At 35.8% G+C, this 22,046-nt stretch overlaps 1 protein-coding gene across 2 annotated transcripts in view; it reads left to right on the plus strand.

Annotated features, from left to right (window-relative positions):
• RASA2 (RAS p21 protein activator 2) overlaps positions 1-22,046 on the plus strand; it is a 120,504-nt gene that overhangs the window by 85,004 nt on the left and 13,454 nt on the right. Inside the window, exons 15-19 of one of the 2 annotated variants that reach the window (XM_012804931.1) lie at positions 1,365-1,471; positions 7,191-7,274; positions 7,680-7,757; positions 12,380-12,453; positions 12,977-13,086. In XM_012804931.1, coding sequence (XP_012660385.1) covers positions 1,365-1,471; positions 7,191-7,274; positions 7,680-7,757; positions 12,380-12,453; positions 12,977-13,086 — 453 coding nt within the window. The remainder of the gene's footprint in view (positions 1-1,364; positions 1,472-7,190; positions 7,275-7,679; positions 7,758-12,379; positions 12,454-12,976; positions 13,087-22,046) is intronic. The other variant, XM_003789446.3, reaches the window with a different exon arrangement.

Consider the following 22,046-nt stretch of genomic DNA (forward strand, 5'->3'; position numbering starts at 1 on the left):
AAAAAAAAAAAAATTTACCCAGTACTAAAGTAGATAAATTAAGATCTAAATGTCTTTGCTAATTATAGTAAAGATTTAGTTAATTTTAAATACCTGTAAGTGTACTAAATCTAGTCTTCATAACAAAAATAAAGGGAGCAAAGGTGAAGTACCGATTGAAATTATATTTTTAAATAGATCATGATAACCCATTGACTACTACATAAGGGAAGAGGCACAATGCCAGCCTGCATTATCTTCTACTTTCATCTTCACAGCACCACATAAGGTAGTTATTACTTCCATTAGGTAGATAATAAACTAAGGTTTGGAGAAGTTGAGTGACTTAATTAAGATCCATGACATGGCCAGCTGGGTCTCAAACTTGAGTTTGGTCTACTCCAGAACACTCGTATACTAACGAGTGATCTTGGCCATAAATCTACTTTAGCTTTTAAATTCTTGTTTATATAAATGACTTAAAACATACTTTATGGTTTTTTTATAAATGCGAATGTATCTCCTTAACTGTCTTTTGCTTAAATATTAATGTCTTCATATCCTTTGTAGACTACAGTAGTGGCTGTTGTGTTGCCATAAAATATTTCTATTTTCTCATTTGTTCTTCTTACCACCCTGGGAAGATGGAGGTAAACTGGGGTAAGAATAGGCAGCTGGTGAAAAGAAAATATTAAAGAATGACAAATTAAATGACTTGTTGATGGTTACCTATTGAAAGACTTATAAGAGTTAAAGCTCAAACCAAACGCAGAGATTCTTCCCTTTACCATCTGCTTGTTTACCATTCGATTGTTGGGTTAAGCATTGACTCCAGTCTAAAAGGAAGGCTGTAGGTGAATGATCAAGGCCACAAGAAGTCTTCAGTTCATCTGCATTTTTATATGGAATGTTGACAGCTTTTTAAAGTAAAATTTCCGCCTGACTGTTTTTATTGCATTACCTTTGATAGTCTCAAGATTTTGAGAGGAAAACTGAAATGCTGTAGAAGTGAAGACAATCCTATATCCTAGTCTTAAGGGATTCAGTGTTACCACTAGGTAGTGCTACATACTGCTTTTATTTTTGTTGTAATTTTAGGAGTCCCTTCTTGCAGATGAGGAAAGAAGTGTTTTTCAAGTTAAAATATTTCTGGAAACCTAGCAGCTTTGCGTTTTACTTTCTTTATTATTTATTTGTTTTACCATAGGGTTTTTCTTTTAATTTAGTCATAATTATTTCTATCATTTCTTCAACTCAATTCTTGCTAGACAAATTATATCGCTCTCCTATTTAGCTCACTTTTTTTTGATACTTTTTACTTTCATCATCTTTGTTTTTTGATTCAATATTTTTGTGCATGACATATCACAATTTTTTTCCTGCAGATGACCCTCATGTTCAATATTCTGCAGTGAGCAGCTTTGTATTTCTTCGTTTCTTTGCTGTAGCCGTAGTATCACCTCATACTTTTCATTTGCGACCTCATCATCCAGTAAGTGTTTGTTCTTCTCAAAGCTTTATTCCATTTTTATTAGAATGAAAAAAAGAAAAGATAAGCCAATTTTACTTGGCTTTGTTTTCTTAAAACTGATACTTAAATTTACTCAGCCTTTCTCCTGGCCATTTTAGTCTTTCAGATGAGGCTAAAAAATTCTGGGTTTTATTATTGTTAAAAAATATTACACAAGTGATAAAATGTTAATTATTAAAGTTTGGTGATGAATACAAAGGAGATTTGTTGTATTTGTTCCTCTACTATTATGTATGTTTTTAAATTCCTATAATACAAGGGATACAAGTCAATACTAGTGATAGATTTAGCCTTTTTAAAAACAGAATCTGCTTTTCTGATTAACTAAAACAATTTAACCTTGCAGACAGACATTTTAAAATTTTTTTTCTTTTTTTTTTTTTTTTTTTGGCAAGAGCCTCAAACTGTCCCCCTGGGTAGAGTGCTGTGGCATCAAAGCTCACAGCAACCTCAACTCCTGGGCTCAAGCAAGTCTCCTGCCTCTGCCTCCCAAGTAGCTGGGACCACAGGCACCTGCCACAACACCTGGCTATTTTTTGGTTGCAGCTGTCATTGTTGTTTGGTGGGCCTGGGCTGGATTCAAACCCGCCACCTTAGGTGTATGTGTCTGGCGCCTTAGCCACTTGAGCCACAGGCACCGAGCCAGATATTTTTAAATTTCACAGAAATTTGAAGTGGCTCTTTTTTAAAATATATAGAAACTTTTATTAGAATATAATTTGTTTAATATCACCATATTACTTTTTATTCCCCTGAGGTGACACTATAAATATATGAGATTTAAATTTTTTAAAGCATATATAATCTTTTTATTCTGAAGTCCTGTTTCATTACTGAAATCGAAATCTCTATTGCATAGATTTACATGTTTATTTTTTAATATTTTAAAATTCTTTAGTATTTTTGCTATATATGTAAATGAGATTTCTACTCATATAGTATATTTTTGCAGATTCTTTAAACTTTTATGTCCCAAATATTTTATAATATTAGGTAATTGTTTTAGTTGCTAATTTGTATAACAGATAATAGTAGCCAACATTTATTTAGCACTTAAGTACCAGGTTTGTTCCAACTACTTAATACATTTTAACTTATTTAGTCCTCCTAGTAATCCTATGTGGTAAAGTCTGTCATCATCCCCTTTTACAGATAACAAAAATCAAGCTCATGCAACCAATAATTATAATTTGATTTTATTTCATTTGAACTGGATTAAACTGGGATTCTAACTCAGTCTCCACAGTCTGTGAGCTTAAGATTCCTTCCAGCTTCTTTCACATGCGGATATTCAAGTACCCATAATGTATCAAATATTGTGCTCAGCACTGGAGATTTAATAATGATTAAGATACTCCCTACCCTTAGGAAACTCTCAGTAAAGAGGAGTCACTCATTGAATAATATAGTATAGGGAAGACACGTGGATTTTAGACTGGTTTCTGAGTGCCTGCTCATCCTCTTAACAGCTGCACAGCGTTACCACTCATTTAACTGGTGAGCACTGAGTAGAACCATGTTGCAGTAGCAGCAGCCCACCCTTTCTTGCCAAAGGATACATGGTCTTTGAGTAGCCACAGCACAGAGTGGGCTAATATCTTTTTGTTCACAAGGCTGTCTTTTCTGTTGTTAAGTTACTAAAGCTGTACAGAACTCCAGAGTAATGAAAGTTTAGTAGCAGCATTCTTGACATAAACAGAACTCCCACCTCTGAACTTACGACTTTGCTTTGTTTTCAGACTAAGATTTGCATATTCCTCTATCAGATGTTGAAATAAAATCCTTCTACCCACAAACTGTATTTGAGGTCACTGTTTTCCAGTCAGTATGCCAGAAGGACTACTTCAAAACTGTCATATAATCTTGCTTGATTTTTCTTTACTTTTAGCTCTGCTTTTTAAGAACCTTTCAATCTAATTGGGGAACTGGGACAAAGACATTCAATGAATGATCTAGAACTACATACATAAATCTAAAACTAGTACTTGCTTACATTGAAAAAAAATTTTTTTATTTAGTTTATTTTTTCTTATACCTGTGTTTATTTGGTTTCCACTTTCTGCCTTCACAAAATTAAAAAGGCTTAAAATTTAATAACAATAACAATGTTTAGATAAGGACTAGAAGCAAAAACCTCATAGAGAACCAACGAAGATAAATACATTCAGAAAAGAAATCAGATGATTGCTGCAACAAAATATTGAACAATAATAATAATAATGCAAAGAAAGTAACATTCACATTGTCAGATAAGAGTATGTGTACCATAGAATGCTTTGACTCTGAGGTTCAGTTTGGAGTCATCAGTTAACTTCTTTTTTTCTTTCCAAAGTCTCAAAAAATAGACAACTAATATTTATAAATAAAAATAGAAGATAATTTCAACACATTGAAAAAATTTTTAAGAAACAAAACTACCAACCTGATTAGTACCAAGTAAGGAGTAACAGTTCATACCAGAGAAACTGGCCACAATCCCAGTGACCTGGAGGTGATAACATTGTCAAGACCAGTAGTGAAAGTTACAGAGTATTTGGGAAAGATAACTGATTATAGTTTTTAGATTTTTTTAGATTTTTTTTTTTTTTTTTGAGACAGAGCCTCAAGCTGTCCCCCTGGGTAGAGTGCTGTGACATCATAGCTCACAGCAACCTCCAACTCCTGGGCTCAAGCAAGCCTCCCAAGTAGCTGGGACCACAGGCGCCCTCCACAATGCCCGGCTATTTTTTGGTTGCAGCTATCATTGTTGTTTGGCAGCCCAGGCTGTATTTGAACCTGCCACCTTAGGTGTATATGGCTGGCTCCTTAGCCACTTGAGCCACAGGCACCAAGCTGGTTTTTAGATTTTATATGTATATATTCTTTGAATTTTGAGAAGCCAGTTTAGTAGAGAAGAATATCAGATTATGGAAGCTTTAAGCATAAGTAGGTAAATGCAGTTTTACGTAAGAAGAACCTCTGTAGTTGACCGCTTCCTTAAATTGGCTAATTTTCATAGACTGGACATGTACCATATGTATATATCAGTGCAGTAGGCCTAGTTCCTTATTTTGACCTCCTCAGTATGTTGACCGAGTTTGTTACAGTCTCTCGGGTTGTCAACTTACAGAGATTCTACTGCATATCGAAAGTGAGTCTATCCTACTCTGAAAAGACATGGGCAAATTAAAGCACATATACATGCATGAATGAATAATTATTTTATTTTATTTATTTATTTACTTATTTTGGAGACAAAGTCTCAAGCTGTCAACCGTGGCATCACAGTTCACAGCAACCTCAAACTCTTGGGCTTAAGTGATTCTCTTGCCTCAGCCTCCCAAGTAGCTGGGACTACAGGTGCCCGCCACAGTGCCCAAACTATTTAATAATTTTTTTTAAATATTAATTTAAAATATGGATTATGTTAACATTAACATGGTAGACCACTTCTTTAAGAAGTTTCATGGTGAAAAAAGCAAAAGGATAGAACTATCTTTCTCATTATGTCCCCCATCTCTCATTGATAATCCGTTTTATGACTAGCCAAGACACACTTTTCTAACCCATTAGTGTGGGTTATATGCTTCTCTTAATGTATGCTTATACCATCCTGTGGCCTCTCTGTCATTGCATTTGTCTTACTGTTTTATAACTATCTGTGTATAATCTTTGTCTGTGGATTGCGTTACGGATTTTAGGATAAGTAGATACTTAGTAAATGATGAATGAAAGGTAGTAGCTCAGAGAGGGGACTTGTCAAATGATGAATCTTTCCGAAGTGGAGAAAACCTATGAATGGAGGGAAAGAGTCCAGCAGAAAGGGAGAAATTAAATAGAGGAGAATGCTTGCTAATACCAAATTGATATCCTGAAGGATTCAGAAAGAATGTCTTTTTGCTTTTTGTTTTTTTTAAGGGACATCATCTCTTTGTAATGCCCAGGCTGGAGTACAGTGGCACAGTCATAGCTCAGTGCAGCCTTAAACTCCTGGGCTCAAGCAATCATTCTGTCTTGGTGTCCTGAGTGGCTAGGAATATAAGGGGGCACCGCCGTGGGGGCTAATTTTTTTTTGAGTTGGGGGTCTTGTTGTGTTGCCCAGGTTGGTCTTGAACTCCTGGCTTCTAGCAATCCTTCTATCTTAGCCTCCTGAGTAGTTGGGATTATAGACATGAGCCACTGTACCCAGCAGAAAGAGTGTCTTTAAAAGAAAAAGTAATGGGGTTAACCTAAAAAAGAAAAGTAAATGGGGTTAACCTTAAAAAGAATGCTCCTTTGAATCACATGAACCATGTGAAATGGTTTTGTTTTGATCAAAAAATAGCCAAGCAATTTCATGTGCTTTGACCTCATATAAGGAAAAAATAGGACATGTGAATGTATGCCGAGTTATTTTGAGGTGAAAAATTGAACATTTCAGTTGAATTTAATAAATGCTACATAGCATCTACTGGGTACCAGTGCCAGGCCATGTAGTAGGTGCCAGATGACTATGGTCCTGGTCATCTGTGTAAGGGAGAGTCACCCGTGAAAAATCATGATGGGAGAAAAATTTGAAAAGAGAAGTCTTGGTGAAATTCAGTTCAAGTACACTTTACGAGGACATCTTTAAAAATTCTATATTCTTCAAAGGCAGAGAACTGTAGGGATTTTTTAGAGATACAATGAAATCCTGGATGTTCTAGCTAAAGTATTTTCTGAATAAGTTTAATTCAGGCATATAACTATTTAAGTATTATCACAATGATCATGTCCCAGATAGTCCTTCTTTTCCAGATTGCCTTGTATCCTCATCATCTCTTCCTCTACCCACTCTCTGCCCATATTAAGGAACAGCTACCAAAAACTAATGCTTTTCTGCTTCTAAGTTCTGGGTATGTCTTTATATGGAAGATACTGTTTACATGAATCGCTTAAACTAAGAAAAATGGTCTATGTCTTGATAGAGGAGTTAATATGGTGAAAACTCAAACGGCTATATATTTAAGACCTGTTTATTTCGCTGTTTGTAAATTATGCCTCAACTTAATAAAGAAAAGGAAAGAAGGAACAAGGACTCATGAGGGAACACTATCTAGTAATTTTATTTGTATTTACTTCTTTCAAGTAGACAAGCCTGAAAAACACCTTATATGATAGATACAAATAGTTACCCCCTCCCATCAGATTCTGTATGAACTGGGTGACTTGTCATTTTTTAAGCTGAATTTAGGTTTTGCTTCTGTAGTGACAAGAGCTGATTGCTTAAGTCATATAAATATTAAATTTGCTTAAAGGTGAGTTGAACACAGAAAATTTAGAAAACTTAAAATTCACATTTTAAGTTATAAGAAGAAATAGATAGATCCCTTTGACATCCCAAAAGTGAGTATAATTTGTCAGGTAATCCAAGTTGTGATGCTGTATGAGATAACTTATTTATATGTAATATTGATTGAATTATGGCCTTAAAAAGTAACACATCATTAAGTAAAATTATTTTGAGAAGAATTGTCAAATTATATGTAGTTTCTTTAGTCTCTTAATTCCTTAGACAAGTAAGTTGTACCCACCATTAGCTAGAATTTAACTATGTTGGTAGTTTGAATACATATTTTTGAGTCCCTATTTTATAGCAGTGTAACCCATTTATTCTACTTTCTATATAAATTATGTTTCTTGAAAGCTTAACAGGAGTTTTGGTCTTTTTTGCATTCTTTAGGATGCACAGACAGTTAGAACATTAACTCTCATCTCAAAAACCATTCAAACCTTGGGAAGCTGGGGGAGTCTATCCAAAAGCAAGGTAAGTCTTTACATCTTTTATTTTTTCACTTCTAAATGCTGTTATATCCTATGATCCTTTCTTCTAAAAATAAAACAAAAATGACCAGTACATATATATAGACACAATAGCTGTCTTTTAGGTAGCTATAGCATCTTAGTCATGTTCTAAAGAGGTCAGTTTCATTTAAGTTGATAAAGCTAAGAGGGGAGCCACTGTATTAAGAAGATGCAGGGGTAATCTATTTATTTGTTTGTCTATGCCACAATCATCTATAACAGCTTTGCAAGAAGTCTTCAGCTCCAAGCCCTGTAACTATGTGGAAGTATTGAATCCTTTTAGGCCTTAATCTTCAGATTAAAAATGCAATCTATTATATCCTTACTTCCCTATTTAACACATACAAATCCTGTGTTTTTTTCTTAGTCAAGTTTCAAAGAGACATTCATGTGTGAATTTTTCAAAATGTTTCAAGAAGAAGGATATATTATAGCAGTTAAAAAGGTATGATTGTTTTATTTTGGAAATGTTAACATTTCTTGCCATATAGCTTGAGAGAATAACATTTCATATAATTGCTACAAGTCCCCTGTTTAAAAGAATAATGGTTAAGCTATCCATCAGAACGACTTCCTTTTTCCTCTTATATAAAACTGTTTTTCAGCTACAATACCTAAACAAATTTTAATAATAGCCATTTTTGCCAATATCTTTGTAACATCAGTTACAATTGTGTAGGATCAGGATTTCTCAGAGTGTCACTATTGACATTTTGAGCTGGATAATTCTTGGTTGTGAGGGGTTTACCTATTCATTATTGGACATACAGCAGCATCCCCGACTTCTGCCCATTAAATGCTAGCAGTATTTGATAGCTAAAAAATGTCTTCAGACATTGCCAAATGCTCTCTGAGGGACAAAATTGCCTCTGGTTAAGAACCCCTGGTCTGGGGGGGTAAAGGCTGAATACGGTGCCTAACCTGTAGGGGCACTAGCCTTATAGATTTATGGTAGTAACCTGAGGAAAGTTACTCTATATTAAAATATACGTAGTACTCTGGGAGGCCAAGGTGGGTGAATTTCCTGAGCAAGAGTGAGACCCAGTCTCTCAAAAAAAAATAGCCAGGTGTCATGGCAGGAACCTATAGTCCCAGCTACTTGGCAGGCTGAGGCAAGAGGATTACTTGAACCCAAGAGCTTGAGGGTGAAGTGAGCTATAATGCCATGGCATTCTACCCAGGGTGACAGAGTGAGACTCTCTCTCAAAAAAAAAAAAAAGCCTACAGTATATAATATCCTAACCTTAGGTCTACAACATACAAAAATTACTAAGAAGTTGAGAATGTTTTGAACACATCTTTAATTTCTTGAGTCTTTAGTTCTGAATCATTTAAACAAAATATTTTACATTATTATAAAACTCTGTAGGAAAAAAATTGTTTTGAATTATGTATAAACTAGGCTTGAGGAAACTTTTATTATAGTCCTTAGTGAATACAAATTAGCAAAGCTAAATTTTAAAAGATTTCATTCAACTTCTGTAACCTGATTAGTTAACTACTAACTAACATAATCGTATGTTAACTACATAACTAACATAATAGTATGTTCATTGCCAAGAACATACTATTTTGGCTCGGCGCCTATAGCTCAACCGGCTAAGGCGCCAGCCACGTACACCTAAGGTGGTAGGTTCGAATCACCAGCCCGGACCCGCCAAACGACAATGACGGCTGCAACCAAAAAATAGCCGGACGTTGTGGCGGGCGCCTGTGGTCCCAGCTACTTGGGAGGCTGAGGCAGGAGACTAGCTGGAGCCCAGGAGTTGGAGGTTGCTGTGAGCTGTAATGCCACGGCACTCTACCCAGGGGGACAGCTTGAGGCTCTGTCTCAAAAAAAGAACATACTATTTTGTTAATGTATATGTTTGGACTTTTTAAAAAATACTTTTTAAGATTCTTATAGGGATTCAATGAATATGATGATTTTAAAAATTAAAGTTCATTGGAATTTTTAAAATCTTGTACTTTCAATTAAAATGTTTTAAGGCAACCTTTAAAGGTTCATGAGGAGAAAAGTCTTTCAAAAGAATAGGCAAAGAGAAAGCTGCCCTTTTACTTTTAGGACATTGTTGAAACATTTGTGGGACAGTATAGGCAGACTTTGTTGGCAAGATTATGAGGTCCTTGGGGATTCTTTTTTTCCATGTTTTATGACCTAGGCTATGGTAGCATCTGATTTTATTTTCCCCTGATAGAATGTGTAGAGTTGATAATGTCAGTAGAAAAAGGATTTAAGAGTGCCAGAACTTTAGTCTGTTCCTGATCTACCCTGAGTCACCCACTCACATTCTAACGGACTGTCACCATAGTACACCTCCTGTCTCAGATTTCATTCTAGACTCCTAAGCTGGCATGGGATATTTTGCCCTAATCCACAGTACCTAGTTTTATTTATTTTTTACTAGTTAAATCTGGATATATGCAGTGCTAGAAATTGTAAAAACTCAAGAAGCCACATTTCTCATTTTATATCGACACTCTCACTAGTAACAATGACCATTGTTCCAGAAGAAAATAGTTATAACTCTGAAATGTATACTGTTCCCACAGACTTTAGGAAGCATAACCTTAATAGTTCAGTAAATACAGTGACCATATAATTTAGTGTCGAAAGTAGGACACTTTTAAGAGTGAAAAGAAGTATTCTTTGTGACTATTGTGGGACAACAGGGTTAGTCCTAACAGGGATGGTTGTCAGCAAACTGGGACCTGTACTCACTTTGTCTATAGTCCATCTTAATTATTTTCTTTTATTTTACATACCTATATTTATCACATAGTGCCTTAAATTATAGTAAATAATTATAAATTTATAATATTTGTTAAATCCGTTAATGACTTCTGATAAATACTGAGATATGAAATATTCAAATAACTCTGTTACTTTCCATTAGTGGATAGTGCATCTGTAAGAAATGAAGGATGTGGTAGGACATTGTTTTAGTTCCCTTAGCTTAGATACTTGTACTTGTATCACCCACATATAATGCCAAAGGCACTTTGTTCTTGTTTTTTTACTTACCAAGATTTCCTTCCAGGATACTGGAAGTAAACATTCCATTTGGAAGCCCTACAACTATGGGCAACTTATAGCCAGTCTCACGGAATTGTCCTTACATGTTCTACTTTAGATTAGTCACTGGCGCCTCAATATCATGCTTACTGAAATGTGCTTTGTTTTTAAGTCCTAAGCAGAACAACATAGAAAAGTATAAAGGAAAAAGAAAGGAAATGCAGACCTTCTCTGAGTTTGTAATATCCAGCTAATGAACTAAACAAATGGATGAGTTCATTTAGGGGACAAAATAGGATTCTTCACTAAGAACAAGAATTATTCCTTGAACTGTGAATTTCCCTTTGCTAGGAAGCTAGGAAGTCAAGGCAGCTTTTCTTTTTCTTTTCTGTTTTTTTTTGGGGTTTTTTTTTTTTTTCCCCTGGTAGAAACTAGGTCTTGCTATGTTGCTCAGACTGGTCTTGAACTCCTGGGCTCATGTGATCCTCCTGCCTCAGCCTCCCAAAGTACTGGGATTACAGGTGTGAGCCACCATGCCCAGCCAAGGCAGCATATTTATGAAGTAAAATGCTCTTCTTTGGATGAATGTCATTGCTAAAGGTGTATATTCCAAATTTTATTGAGCCACCACATTCCCACATTCTCCATAGAAAGTTTATAAATGGTAATTTGATTTCCAGGTAGAACCCATTCACACTTCATAACTGTGAAATACAGGGCTAAAATCAGTTACACGGAATAGAAGTTAGCAAATTCTATAAAAGGCCAGTGAGAAAATATTTTAGGCTTTTGCTGGTCACATAAGGTCTCTGCCACATGTTCTTTATTTTTGTAACCCTTAAAAATGTAACAACTACAGATTGAGTATCCCTTGTCCAAAATGATTGGGACCAGAAGTGTTTTAGAGTTCAGGTTTTTTCAAAATTCTGGAATATTCTCATTATATAGGTATATGTACTTAGCAGTTGAACATCCTTTTTTTTTTTTTTTTGAGACAGAGTCTCACATTGTCACCCTTGTTAGAGTGCTATGGCGTCATAGCTCAGAGCAAACTCAAACTCTTGGGCTCAAGAGATTCTCTTGCCTCAGTTTCTCAATTTTAGTAGAGACAAGATCTCACTCTTGCTCTGGCTAGTCTTGAACTCATAAGCTCAAGTGAGCCACCTGCCTCAGCCTCCCAGAGTGCTAAGATTACAGGTGTGAGTCACCATGCCCGGCCTCAGTTGAAAATCCCTAATATGAAAATCTGAAATTCAAGACACTCCAATGTCGTTTCTCAGCCTTTTGGCTAAGATCAAGTGCAAAACACTTCCAGTATCCATCCAGTGAGCGTTTCCTTTGAATGTTATGTTGGTACTCAGAAAGTTTTGGATTTTGGAGCATTTGAGATTTTTGGATTTAGGATGCTGAACCTGTATTCTTACCAAAACAGGCTGCACATCAAATTAGGCCTGCTGGACCACAGTTTGGTGATCCTTTACCTACAGTAAAGGTTAATAATCCTATATTTGAAAGATTTGGGATCAGAAATATTGCAGAATTTAGTTTTTCAGAGTCTCAAAAGGTAATTAGTATTTATTATATGTAATAGCCCCTAGGGTATTAAGTAGCCCATAATCAAATACATTAATTTTTGTGTAGCATATTATGTGACTATTCACACTAAGTTCAGACTATAAATAGCCATACACCACTTCAGGTTAAGTTATACCCCCCCAATGAAGTTACTATGAATAAAAGACAAAAAAATTCTTTATATTCAGAGCATTATATATTTCAGAATGGCAGTTAAGGAATTATGGTTTGAATTATTTCTACAGGGAAATATATTCTGGGTTTTAAATAACTTAAGAAGAAACTTTTTAGAACATCTGTCATTTGTAAATAGGGGTCTTCTCTCCAATTAAATATGTGGGTTTTGTTAAGTAGTATTATGTCTATTATTTAATAATGAAGAACTTCACAATACAATCAGTGACATGTACGATAAACTGAATTTTTTATTATGTATCATATCACACAGTGTAATATTTGCCCATTTCCCCATTTAGTTCTTGGATGAAATTTCATCTACTGAAACTAAAGAGTCAAGTGGTACGAGTGAGCCTGTGCACCTGAAAGAAGGGTAATTTAATGAAATTAGACATGAAAGTCATGTTTCAGTATAGATATTAAGTACAAAAAGCATGAGTCTGAAAGTGAGGAGATCTGGGTTTGTGTTCTGTGCTAGAACTGCCTAAGACATCAGTCAGGTAAGTCACCCTCACTGTCCTACAAACTTTATGTCAGAAAGGCATGACTCCCTGTCTGTATAGTCCCAGAGTTGTTTTACAACTATAAGTGAGATTGTGGGTATTGGAGTACTTTGAAAAAGTAATAGAACTCTTTGTTCTTAGAGTAGTTATTATTGGACGTTAAGAGAAGGAATCACTCATTTGGCCCTTGTTTGTTCTGTATAGCACAAATAAGAATATTAAACTAAGACTTTTATATCCTTAGGATGGCAAATATAAATGGCAAAGACATTTTCATATATTTAATGTAATCTCACAACTGTTCATGTAATTTAAAATAAAAGGGCAATTCTTTGTTTTTGATTACCTATTTTAATTTGTGCAGCTAACTGTTTTCATCTGTTATTTTGACAGTGAGATGTATAAAAGAGCTCAGGGAAGAACTCGGATTGGAAAAAAGAATTTCAAGAAACGATGGTTCTGCTTAACAAGCAGAGAGCTAACCTACCACAAACAGCCAGGTAGTTGTGTTTATGCTTCACTGTGGGGTTGTTCTTAGTACTTGGTGAAGATTTCCTTTTTGCTGCTTAATGTGACCCTAGTGAATCCCTTCACTAATATAACTATAGTTTATAGTTTCTCATAGTGATGCATACACACTAAAAGTGAAATAAATATTTAACAAGTTACACTGTGTAAGTAACATTTTTCTCACATTTCTTGTGTTGCTAAAAATAGTGTTTCTTTGTAAGCTCTGTTTTCTAAAGATCCATGGTAAATCCCTGCTATTACAATCAGTATATAAGAAGCAACAGTAAAACTTGGAAATTAGAAGTTATAAGTTTTTTAACTCTCAGAGCCAAATTATTAAGATTTATTACCTAATGAGAATATTTCCAAGGTTTGCTGGAAAATATCAGCCAAAAATTCCCACAGTTGGCTCGGCACCTGTGGCTCAAGTGGCTAAGGCGCCAGCCACAGTGTAAGGTAGTGGGTTCGAATCCAGCCTGGGCCTGCCAAACAACAATGATGGCTGCAGCCAAAAAACAGCCAGGTGTTGTGGTAGGCTCCTGTGGTCCCAGCTACTTGGGAGGCTGAGGCAAGAGACTCGCTTGAGCCCAGGAGTTAGAGGTTGCTGTGAGCTGTGATTCCATAGCACTCTACCCAGGGTGACAGCTTGAAGCTCTGTCTCAAAAAAAAAAAAATTCCCACAGTCATACTACAGATTGTGTTCCCTATAAAATTATCAGATTCATTCTAGGCTGTTGGCCAAGGTAACCCCCCTGCCCCAAGAGGAAATATTTACTAATTTGCCTCTTGAGAAAACACTATTGCCTTCACAAATGGGCCATTTGCTTAAAGAAAATCATCTTCTTACAATGTGATTTGAGAGCTCCAGAGAGGCAAAATTTGTCCTTCAGTAGATTGGCACAGTGCTTAAATTGTCCTCCTTTTAAGTTTATTACTTAGGGTAAGCATTATCTACAGAAAGCCATTAACTTCTGATATTTAGCAAGAAGAATTTAGCATCTGGATCACACACAGTAGAATTCCTTGATCAAAAGCATTCACCTAACCAAAAAAGTCAAAGTAAGAATTATTAAAAATAGACAAAAGTATATGCATACATATCTTAAATATTTAAGTGTTTGTTTACCAGTCTTTTGATACAGAGCTACAGATCGGATTTCCTCTTTTGTCTTTCTTGTGTAAATATACCCATAATACATACATGTATACAGTTTTTATGTGATTTTTCCAAAGTGAATCTAGAACTTAGAAAATTGCAAGTACAGAATCCTTTTAGATTTTTAGGTTAGTCTTTTCCAGCTGTCTCACCTCCACATAAGTCAGCTTTCTTTGTTTGCCTATGAGTCTCCTTCTTGGAAGCTTTTTAAAGCATTTGCCTAATTTTTAAATAAATAATAAACTTCTTGGCTTGGTGCCTGTGGCTCAAGTGGCTAAGGCGCCAGCCACATACACCTAAGGTGGCAGGTTTGAATCCAGCGCAGGCCCACCAAACAACAACGATGGCTGCAACCAAAAAATAGCCAGGCGTTGTGGTGGGCGCCTGTGGTCCCAGCTACTTGGGAGGCCGAGGCAGGAGACTCATTTGAGCCCAGGAGTTGGAGGTTGCTGTGAGCAGTGAAGCCATGGCACTCTACCCAGGGTGATAGCTTGAGGCTCTGTCTCAAAATAAATAAATAAGTAATAAACTTCTTGGTAGGGGGCATTTATTTTGTCTTTACATAATATTTAAGTAAATTATAATCACAACATAGAAAACTATCATGTGGGAACAAATCCAACAGACTTGATAAGCAAAACACCCTAACCAGTTGAAGCAGAAGGGTACAGGCTTACTAGAGAGTATCCTAGCAACTACAAGCATTCAGCATCCCCTGAACCTCTTGCAATATGTGTTACAGAAGAGATGGAGAGCCTTCACATATATTGCGTAAAGATCGGTTAAGAAAACTTTTCAGCAGAGAAATTCTGGAAAGATAACATAAATAGCAGACATAGGGTTCTTTCGTCAGAATGTATAGACACATGTTAAGTAGAGAGTTTCAGTGAACATTCTTGAATAGTACAGTGATAGGAAAAAAATTTTATTTAATAATTCTTCATTGGGCACAGCTTAGCCAGAATGAGTACATGTGTCCAAATATGTTAGTAAGAGATAAGAAACCAAATGCATTAAATTTTTAGGCACATAGATACCTTGTTATGGCATATACAAATTTAAATAACTTAAGATAATAGGTTATGTACTTGCCCTTCCAAACAGGATTTTTTTAAGCTAAGCATATTTTGAGTGTTTTAGAAATTATACCTTACACTGAATATCATATAAATATTCTCACCCATATATAGCATGGGTGCTAATTACAATAACAGTAGATTTTAATTAAATTTAAAATAGGTTAGTCATTCTCTATGAATAAATGAGTTATTTTTTCTCATTTTAGGCATTTTTAAATCTAACCCAATATTCTGAAGTCTCTTTTGGTTTATAATCTTTAAGAATTAGGTAGCAGGTGGTACCCATAGTTCAATAAGTAGGGCATCAGCCACATACACCAAGACTCGCGAGTTCAAGCCCAGCCTGGGCATGCTGAACAATAATGACAACTGCAGCCAAAAAATAGTTGGGCCTTGTAGTGGGCACCTGTAGTCCCAGCTACCTGGGAGACTGAAGCAGGGAAATCGCTTAGGCCCAAGAATTTGAGGTTGCTGTGATACCACAGCACTCTGCCAAGGGCGACATAATGAGATTCTGCCTCAAAAAAAAAAAAGCTATGGACCCCCTACTTCTAGAGACTGCACATACAAATGTAGGCACAAAAATTTGCATTTTATTTCAGTTTATAAACCCAAAGTTCATCCACATTTTTTATCCACAGTTTTCAAGGTAACCTCTGAGCTATCCAGTGATTTATTTTAAGAGGATAAAACTCTATAGAATGATTAGGCTACTTTAAGTATAAAAGAAACACATTAAAAGCTACATTGTTTTCAGGCCTTGACAAATTTAAAATGTGGGAATGACAATGGAAAAATGAAACATGAGGTTTTGAGATTATTTACCAAAGCCTACCGTTTTAAGCATTCATGCTTTTTGTTTTAACTATTTTGATGGATTTTTCCAAAATGTATTACATGCTTCCCTGCCTTCTAAAAAAAGAGTTCATTAAACATAAGTTACATTTTCTAGATGACTCGGGGCTATCATTGATGATATTAATGACATGGTACTTTGATTTAGTGATGTTTTCAGGGCTGCTTAAAGGTGTGCACAGCTGTTTAGGTAGATGCCTTTACTCCCCACCCAGCTAAATGCCTTGGACTGCTAGACTTTGTGTTCCCATGTTTGCTGTATACAGTTTTTCTCTCTCTTAAGTAAAGCTGTCACCTTAAATTTCTCGTCAGTGAATCATAATATAACATCTTACTCCCATCCCTATCACCCTCATCCATTTTGTATTGTTAACATACTGTACCTTGTTTGTTAAAATTATAACAAGAGCAAAGACTTTGAGTGAAGACGTTGAAACTTTACCTATGAATAAATACGAGAGCTTCGCATTCTCTTGTTGGTTAGCAGAAGTTTTGCCTGCTTCCTGTTTCCTTGTTTCCTAGATAGCCAAGACTGCTAGTTAAGTAGCCTCTTCCTACATTTCCTATGACTTTGTTATTATTCTGTGACTTTGATATCTGAAAGAAATTTTCTGTAACATAGCTCTAAATCACTGAGTCTTTCATTCTGTCTTCCTGCTACACAACGGTATTCTGAATCAAATATTTCCACTCCTTAGAATCAAATAATATGGTCCTTTGCCAATTTACTAGAAAATGAATTAATAGAATTCTCTCAGTTTTAAGGATTTTTCTCCAACAAGCTTATATTTTTGGTACCCACTTGAGTCATTGCTAACAAGCAGTAGTAAGCAGCTAATCATACAGTTAAATTAACACATAGTGAATGAATATCAAACACTCAATTAGCTGCTAGTCGTGATTACCTTGAAAGTTTTTCATAAGCCTGAGTGCTTACACTTCAGTTTTATATTGCTATACTATAATATATTCGTTCTCTACAAGTAAAAGTCTACCTAGTTATATGTTGGAATCAAACGAGTTACTGATGTTCCAGCCTCTTCATGTCTCATCAGCCTCATCTGTTGCATTTGCTGTATGCGGCTTCACCAAGCTAGTTCTTGTAGTTCCTTTAACTTGTGCTCTATAGTCATGCTTTTGTATGTGCTCTTAGAAATTCCTTTCTTTTCTTCTTTACCTGTATAATCTGTTGTCCTTGAAGCCACAGATTGTCAGCTTGTTATGGGAGTTATTTTATGCCTTTGGCCATCTCAGTTTAGCTATTCCCAAACTGTGTTTCTTTAGCCACTTCAGCAATAGTATCTGGCACACTATGTAATCATACTTCTGTCCATCCTCAGTGATAAGGACCGTATTATTACTAGTGTCATAAAGACATTTAGTAAATATTCTTTGAAGAAATACCATGTTAGAATTCTGTATGTACTGTCACCTGAATTACTTGTATAACCCAGAGCTCTAGGTTTCTAAAATTTATGCCAAGCTTACTAACAGGTTATTAACAGATTCATCTTTTGAGATTCCATTATTGTCAAATTTGGTTAGCTATTGCCTACTTTTGGGAGACCTGTTACATATACATATATGTATATATATAATTTCCATGTAATATCAAATGTCCTAACTCATATAGATTATGGGCATTATAAAAGAAACTTCCATGATGTTTTAAAACATAAATGTTCAATACATTGAGGTTGACTTGGGTTTTTTCACTTTCTGATATTTTCACACACAGTGCTCTGCAACATTTTTTTCTTAGATAGCTGAAGAACAAAATACATCATTGATTCAATCATACATTCAACAGATATTTTATTGATGTCTACTATGTGCCAGACATGTTCTCGGCTCTGGAGAGAGCAGTAGTGAATAAAACATACCAAAATTCCTGCCTTCATGGATCTTACAGGTTCATACTGATAGATAATAACAAAAGAAGAGAAAATTGTATGTATATTGGATGATTATAAATGAGATGAGCAAAAAAGAATTAGGGAAGGGGAATAGAGAATGATGAATTCAATGAAAGAAGTTAAAATATTAAAAGGTCTAGCCAGAGAAGGCTTCACTGAGAAAGTGACACTTGATCAAAGCCCTAAAAATGGTGAGGAAGTGAGCCATATAACTGTTTGGGAGAAGAGTGTCACAGAAATAGCTAACAGTATCCAAAACAAAGGCCCTGAAATTGAAGTATGCCTGGAGTGTCCAAGAGATAAAAGAAAGCTCTTGTAGCTGGAAAAAATGAGGGAGGGGGTGAATGATCAGAACAAAGGTCAGAAAGATCATAGAGGAGCTAGGTGTCAAAGGATCTTGAGGAGCATTATAAGGCTTTTACTGTGAATAAGATGGGAAGGCATTGGAAAGGTTTAAGCGGAGGAATGACATTGTTTGACTTATGTTTTAGTAGTATCACTAAAGCTTTGTGGAGTGTGATGTGTAGAATAGAATGAAGTGGGCAAGGAGACCAGCTAAAAAGGTTTTGTAATAATCTAAGGGGGAAATGATAATGGCTTGGACCATTTTGTAGTGGTGGAAGTGGTAAAAATGGATCACTTTTCTAGATCTATTTTAGAAATGGTGCTTAGAGAATTAGAGTGAGAATTCTCTCTCAAGGATAACTCCAAGGATTTGGGCATGGGCAACTAGAGGGATGAAGATACCTTTTTAAAAATAGACACATGGGGCCAGAAATGGCAGCTTACACTTAACAATTGTAGCACTTTTGGAGGCAAAGGCAGAAGGATCACTTGAACCTAGACATTCTCTATGAAAAACAGAAAAATGAGTCAGGCATGGTGGGGCATGCCTGTATTCCCAGCTACTCAGGAGACTGAGACAGGAGGATCACTTAAACCCAGGAGTTTGAGGTTGCAGTGAGCTATAATGACAGCACTGCACTCTAGCTTGGCAACACAGTGAGACCCTGTTGTCAAAAAAAAAAAACAAAAAAAAAAAGACACATGAAGAGTTCTACTAATGGTAGAACTTCCTACTTGTATTAGATTGACTCTTTCATAAATAACAGTTATAAACTTTGGGTAAAATATAGTAGAACCTCTGTAAGTTGATGACTCAGGAGACCATAACAAGCTGAGCAACATAAAAAACTAGGCCTACTATTACTGATAGATACATGTAGTGCATGTTCAGTCTAATGAAAATTAGGCCAACTTGAGGTGGTCAACTGTGGAGGTTCTCCTATTCTATATAAAACAACTCTGAAGAATTTGACCTTTGAAAGAAGGGATCATGCTGGCTAAGATTTATGTTTACACAACTGCTCCTCCTGAAAGTACTCCCAACCTGTACGCTTTGAAGTGGCTAAAATTCAAGGAGAAAGTTGCAGTTTTATTGACTTGAGATGTCAAAGGATTGAGTTTCTGCCAGAAAGACTGGAAATAGAGGAAAAAAGAGGAAGAAGAGTCCTTCAGTCTGCATGTAAACTCTCCTGAAATCCATAGCTGACTCTTAAATTGCTCCAGAGATACTAATGAAAGATTAAAAAAGATGAGTAAGAGATTTCAGCTTCTGTCATCATCAGGGGAGACAAAGGTGGCTCAGAAGTAAAGATTATGTTCTAGGATTAAGAATAAACAAAGTATAGTAAGAATAAGGTATAAAATCAACCTTCAAAGTGGTCAAGGGAAGGTAATTGAATTCATAGTCTCTGCACTGTTTTAGCTATAATGTACAGTGTACAGTGAAACATTAACAATTTGAGAAGAAACAAGGAACTGTGGAGTATAATCCAAAGAAAAAGCAGTTAGTAGAAGTAGGCCCCTAGATGACCTACATATTGGAATTCACAGACATGAATTTTAAAGCCACTGTTACAAATGAATAAAGAAGTGGGGAATCTTGGCAAAAAAAAAAAAAAAGAAACGAAAAGAAAAGAAGAGAAAGCTACAAAAAGAATCAAATGGAAATTCTAGAACTGAAAATTATAATGCCTGAAATGAAAAATTCATCAAATTGGCTTAACAACAGATTAGAGATGTCAAAAGAAAGGTTCTGTGAACTTGAAGATAGATGAACAGAAATTAACCAATCTAGAAATATGGAAAAGATTGAGAAGAAAAATGAACAAAACCTCAATGATTTATGAAACAGTATCAGGTCAAGTAGTCAAATATATGTGTGGTTGGTGTCCCAGAAGAGACAGTAGAAAAGGAATGGGATAGAAAAAAATATTTGAAGAAATGGTGGCCTAAAATTTTCCAGATTTGGTGAAAAAAATCATATTACACATGTAAAAAGTGTAGTGAACTGTAAGATGATAAATACAAAAGAAACTGGATATATAATAACCAAACCAGAGATAAGAGAAAATCTTACAGAGAAACAAAAAACAAGTTACATACAAGAGAACAACTGTATATTTGACAATTAACTTCTTATAAGAAGCAACCAAAACCAAAGGACAATGAAATGACCTCTTTAGAATGCTGAAGAACAGATAATTACATGTTATGAATCTGACAAAGGTTGATAAATAGAATCTACAGAGAACTCTAGTCAATCAAGAAAAAAGCAAATAATCCCATCTAACACTAGGCAAGAGACAAGAGCAGAACCTTTTCTAAGGAAGACAGATGAATGGCTAGCAAACATATGAAAAAATGCTAATTGTTCCAAATCATCAGAGAAACACAAATCAAAACCACCCTGAGATAATCACCTAACCCCATTGACAAAAGCCCACATCACAAAGATCCAAAGCTGCAAATGCTGGCATAGATGTGGAGAGAAGGGAACACTTTGACACTGTTGATGGGATTGCAAACTAACACAGCTTCTTTGAAAGAAGTATGGAGAATCTTTAAAGAATTCAAAATAGATCTTCCATATGATCCCACAATCCCGTTACTAGATATTTACCCAAAAGAAAGAAGATCATTTTATCGTAAGGACATTTGCACTAGATTGTTAATCGCAGCTCAATTTACAATTGCCAAGATGTGGAAACAACCCAAGTGCCCATCAACCCATGAATGGATTAATAAACTGTGGTATATGTATACCATGAAATACTATTCAGCAATAAAGAAAAAAGATGGAGACTTTGTATCTTTTGTATTACCCTGGATGGAGTTGGAGGATATTCTCTTTAGTAAAGTATCACAAGAATGGAAAAGTACACTCTAGCTTGGGACAAGAATGAGATTCTGACTTTAAAAAAAAAAAATTGAAAAGCAAGTATCCAGTGTACTTGATATTAAGATAAAGCCAAACTAATACATTCCCACACAAGAGAAAAACAAACTCAATTAGATTGAAGTTGGGGGGAGAGGGGTGGAGAGTGGACACCTAATGGACACAATTTAAGGGCATGGGACACAACTACAACAGGGACCTTATCTAACAAATGCAAATTTGTACCCTAATCATTTGTACCCCCATATTAATCTGAACTTTAAAAAAAAATAAAAATTAGGAAAAATGGGGCATTGCCCGTAGCTCAGCAGGTAGGGCACTGGCCGCATATACCCACGCTGGTGGATTCGAATCCTGCCCAGGCCAGCTAAAATGACAATGACAACTGCAATGAAAAAGTGTGTGGGCATTGTGGCAGGTGCCTGTATTCCTAGCTACTTGAGAGGCTGAGGCAAGAGAATCTCTTAAGCCAGTGGTTCTCAACCCTTTATAACAATGAAAATGCATCTTGCATATCAGATAATTACATTACGATCCATAACAGTAGAAAAATCACAGTTATGAAGTAGCAACAAAAATAATGTTGTGGCTCAGCGCCTATAGCTCAACCTGCTAAGGTGCCAGCCACGTACACCTAAGGTGGCGGGTTCGAATCCCCAGCCCGGACCCGCCAAACAACAATGACGGCTGCAACCAAAAAAATAGC

Source organism: Otolemur garnettii, unplaced genomic scaffold (assembly GCF_000181295.1).
Source record: "Otolemur garnettii isolate 467f Iridium unplaced genomic scaffold, OtoGar3 scaffold00032, whole genome shotgun sequence".
NCBI classification, from domain to species: Eukaryota; Metazoa; Chordata; class Mammalia; order Primates; family Galagidae; genus Otolemur; species Otolemur garnettii.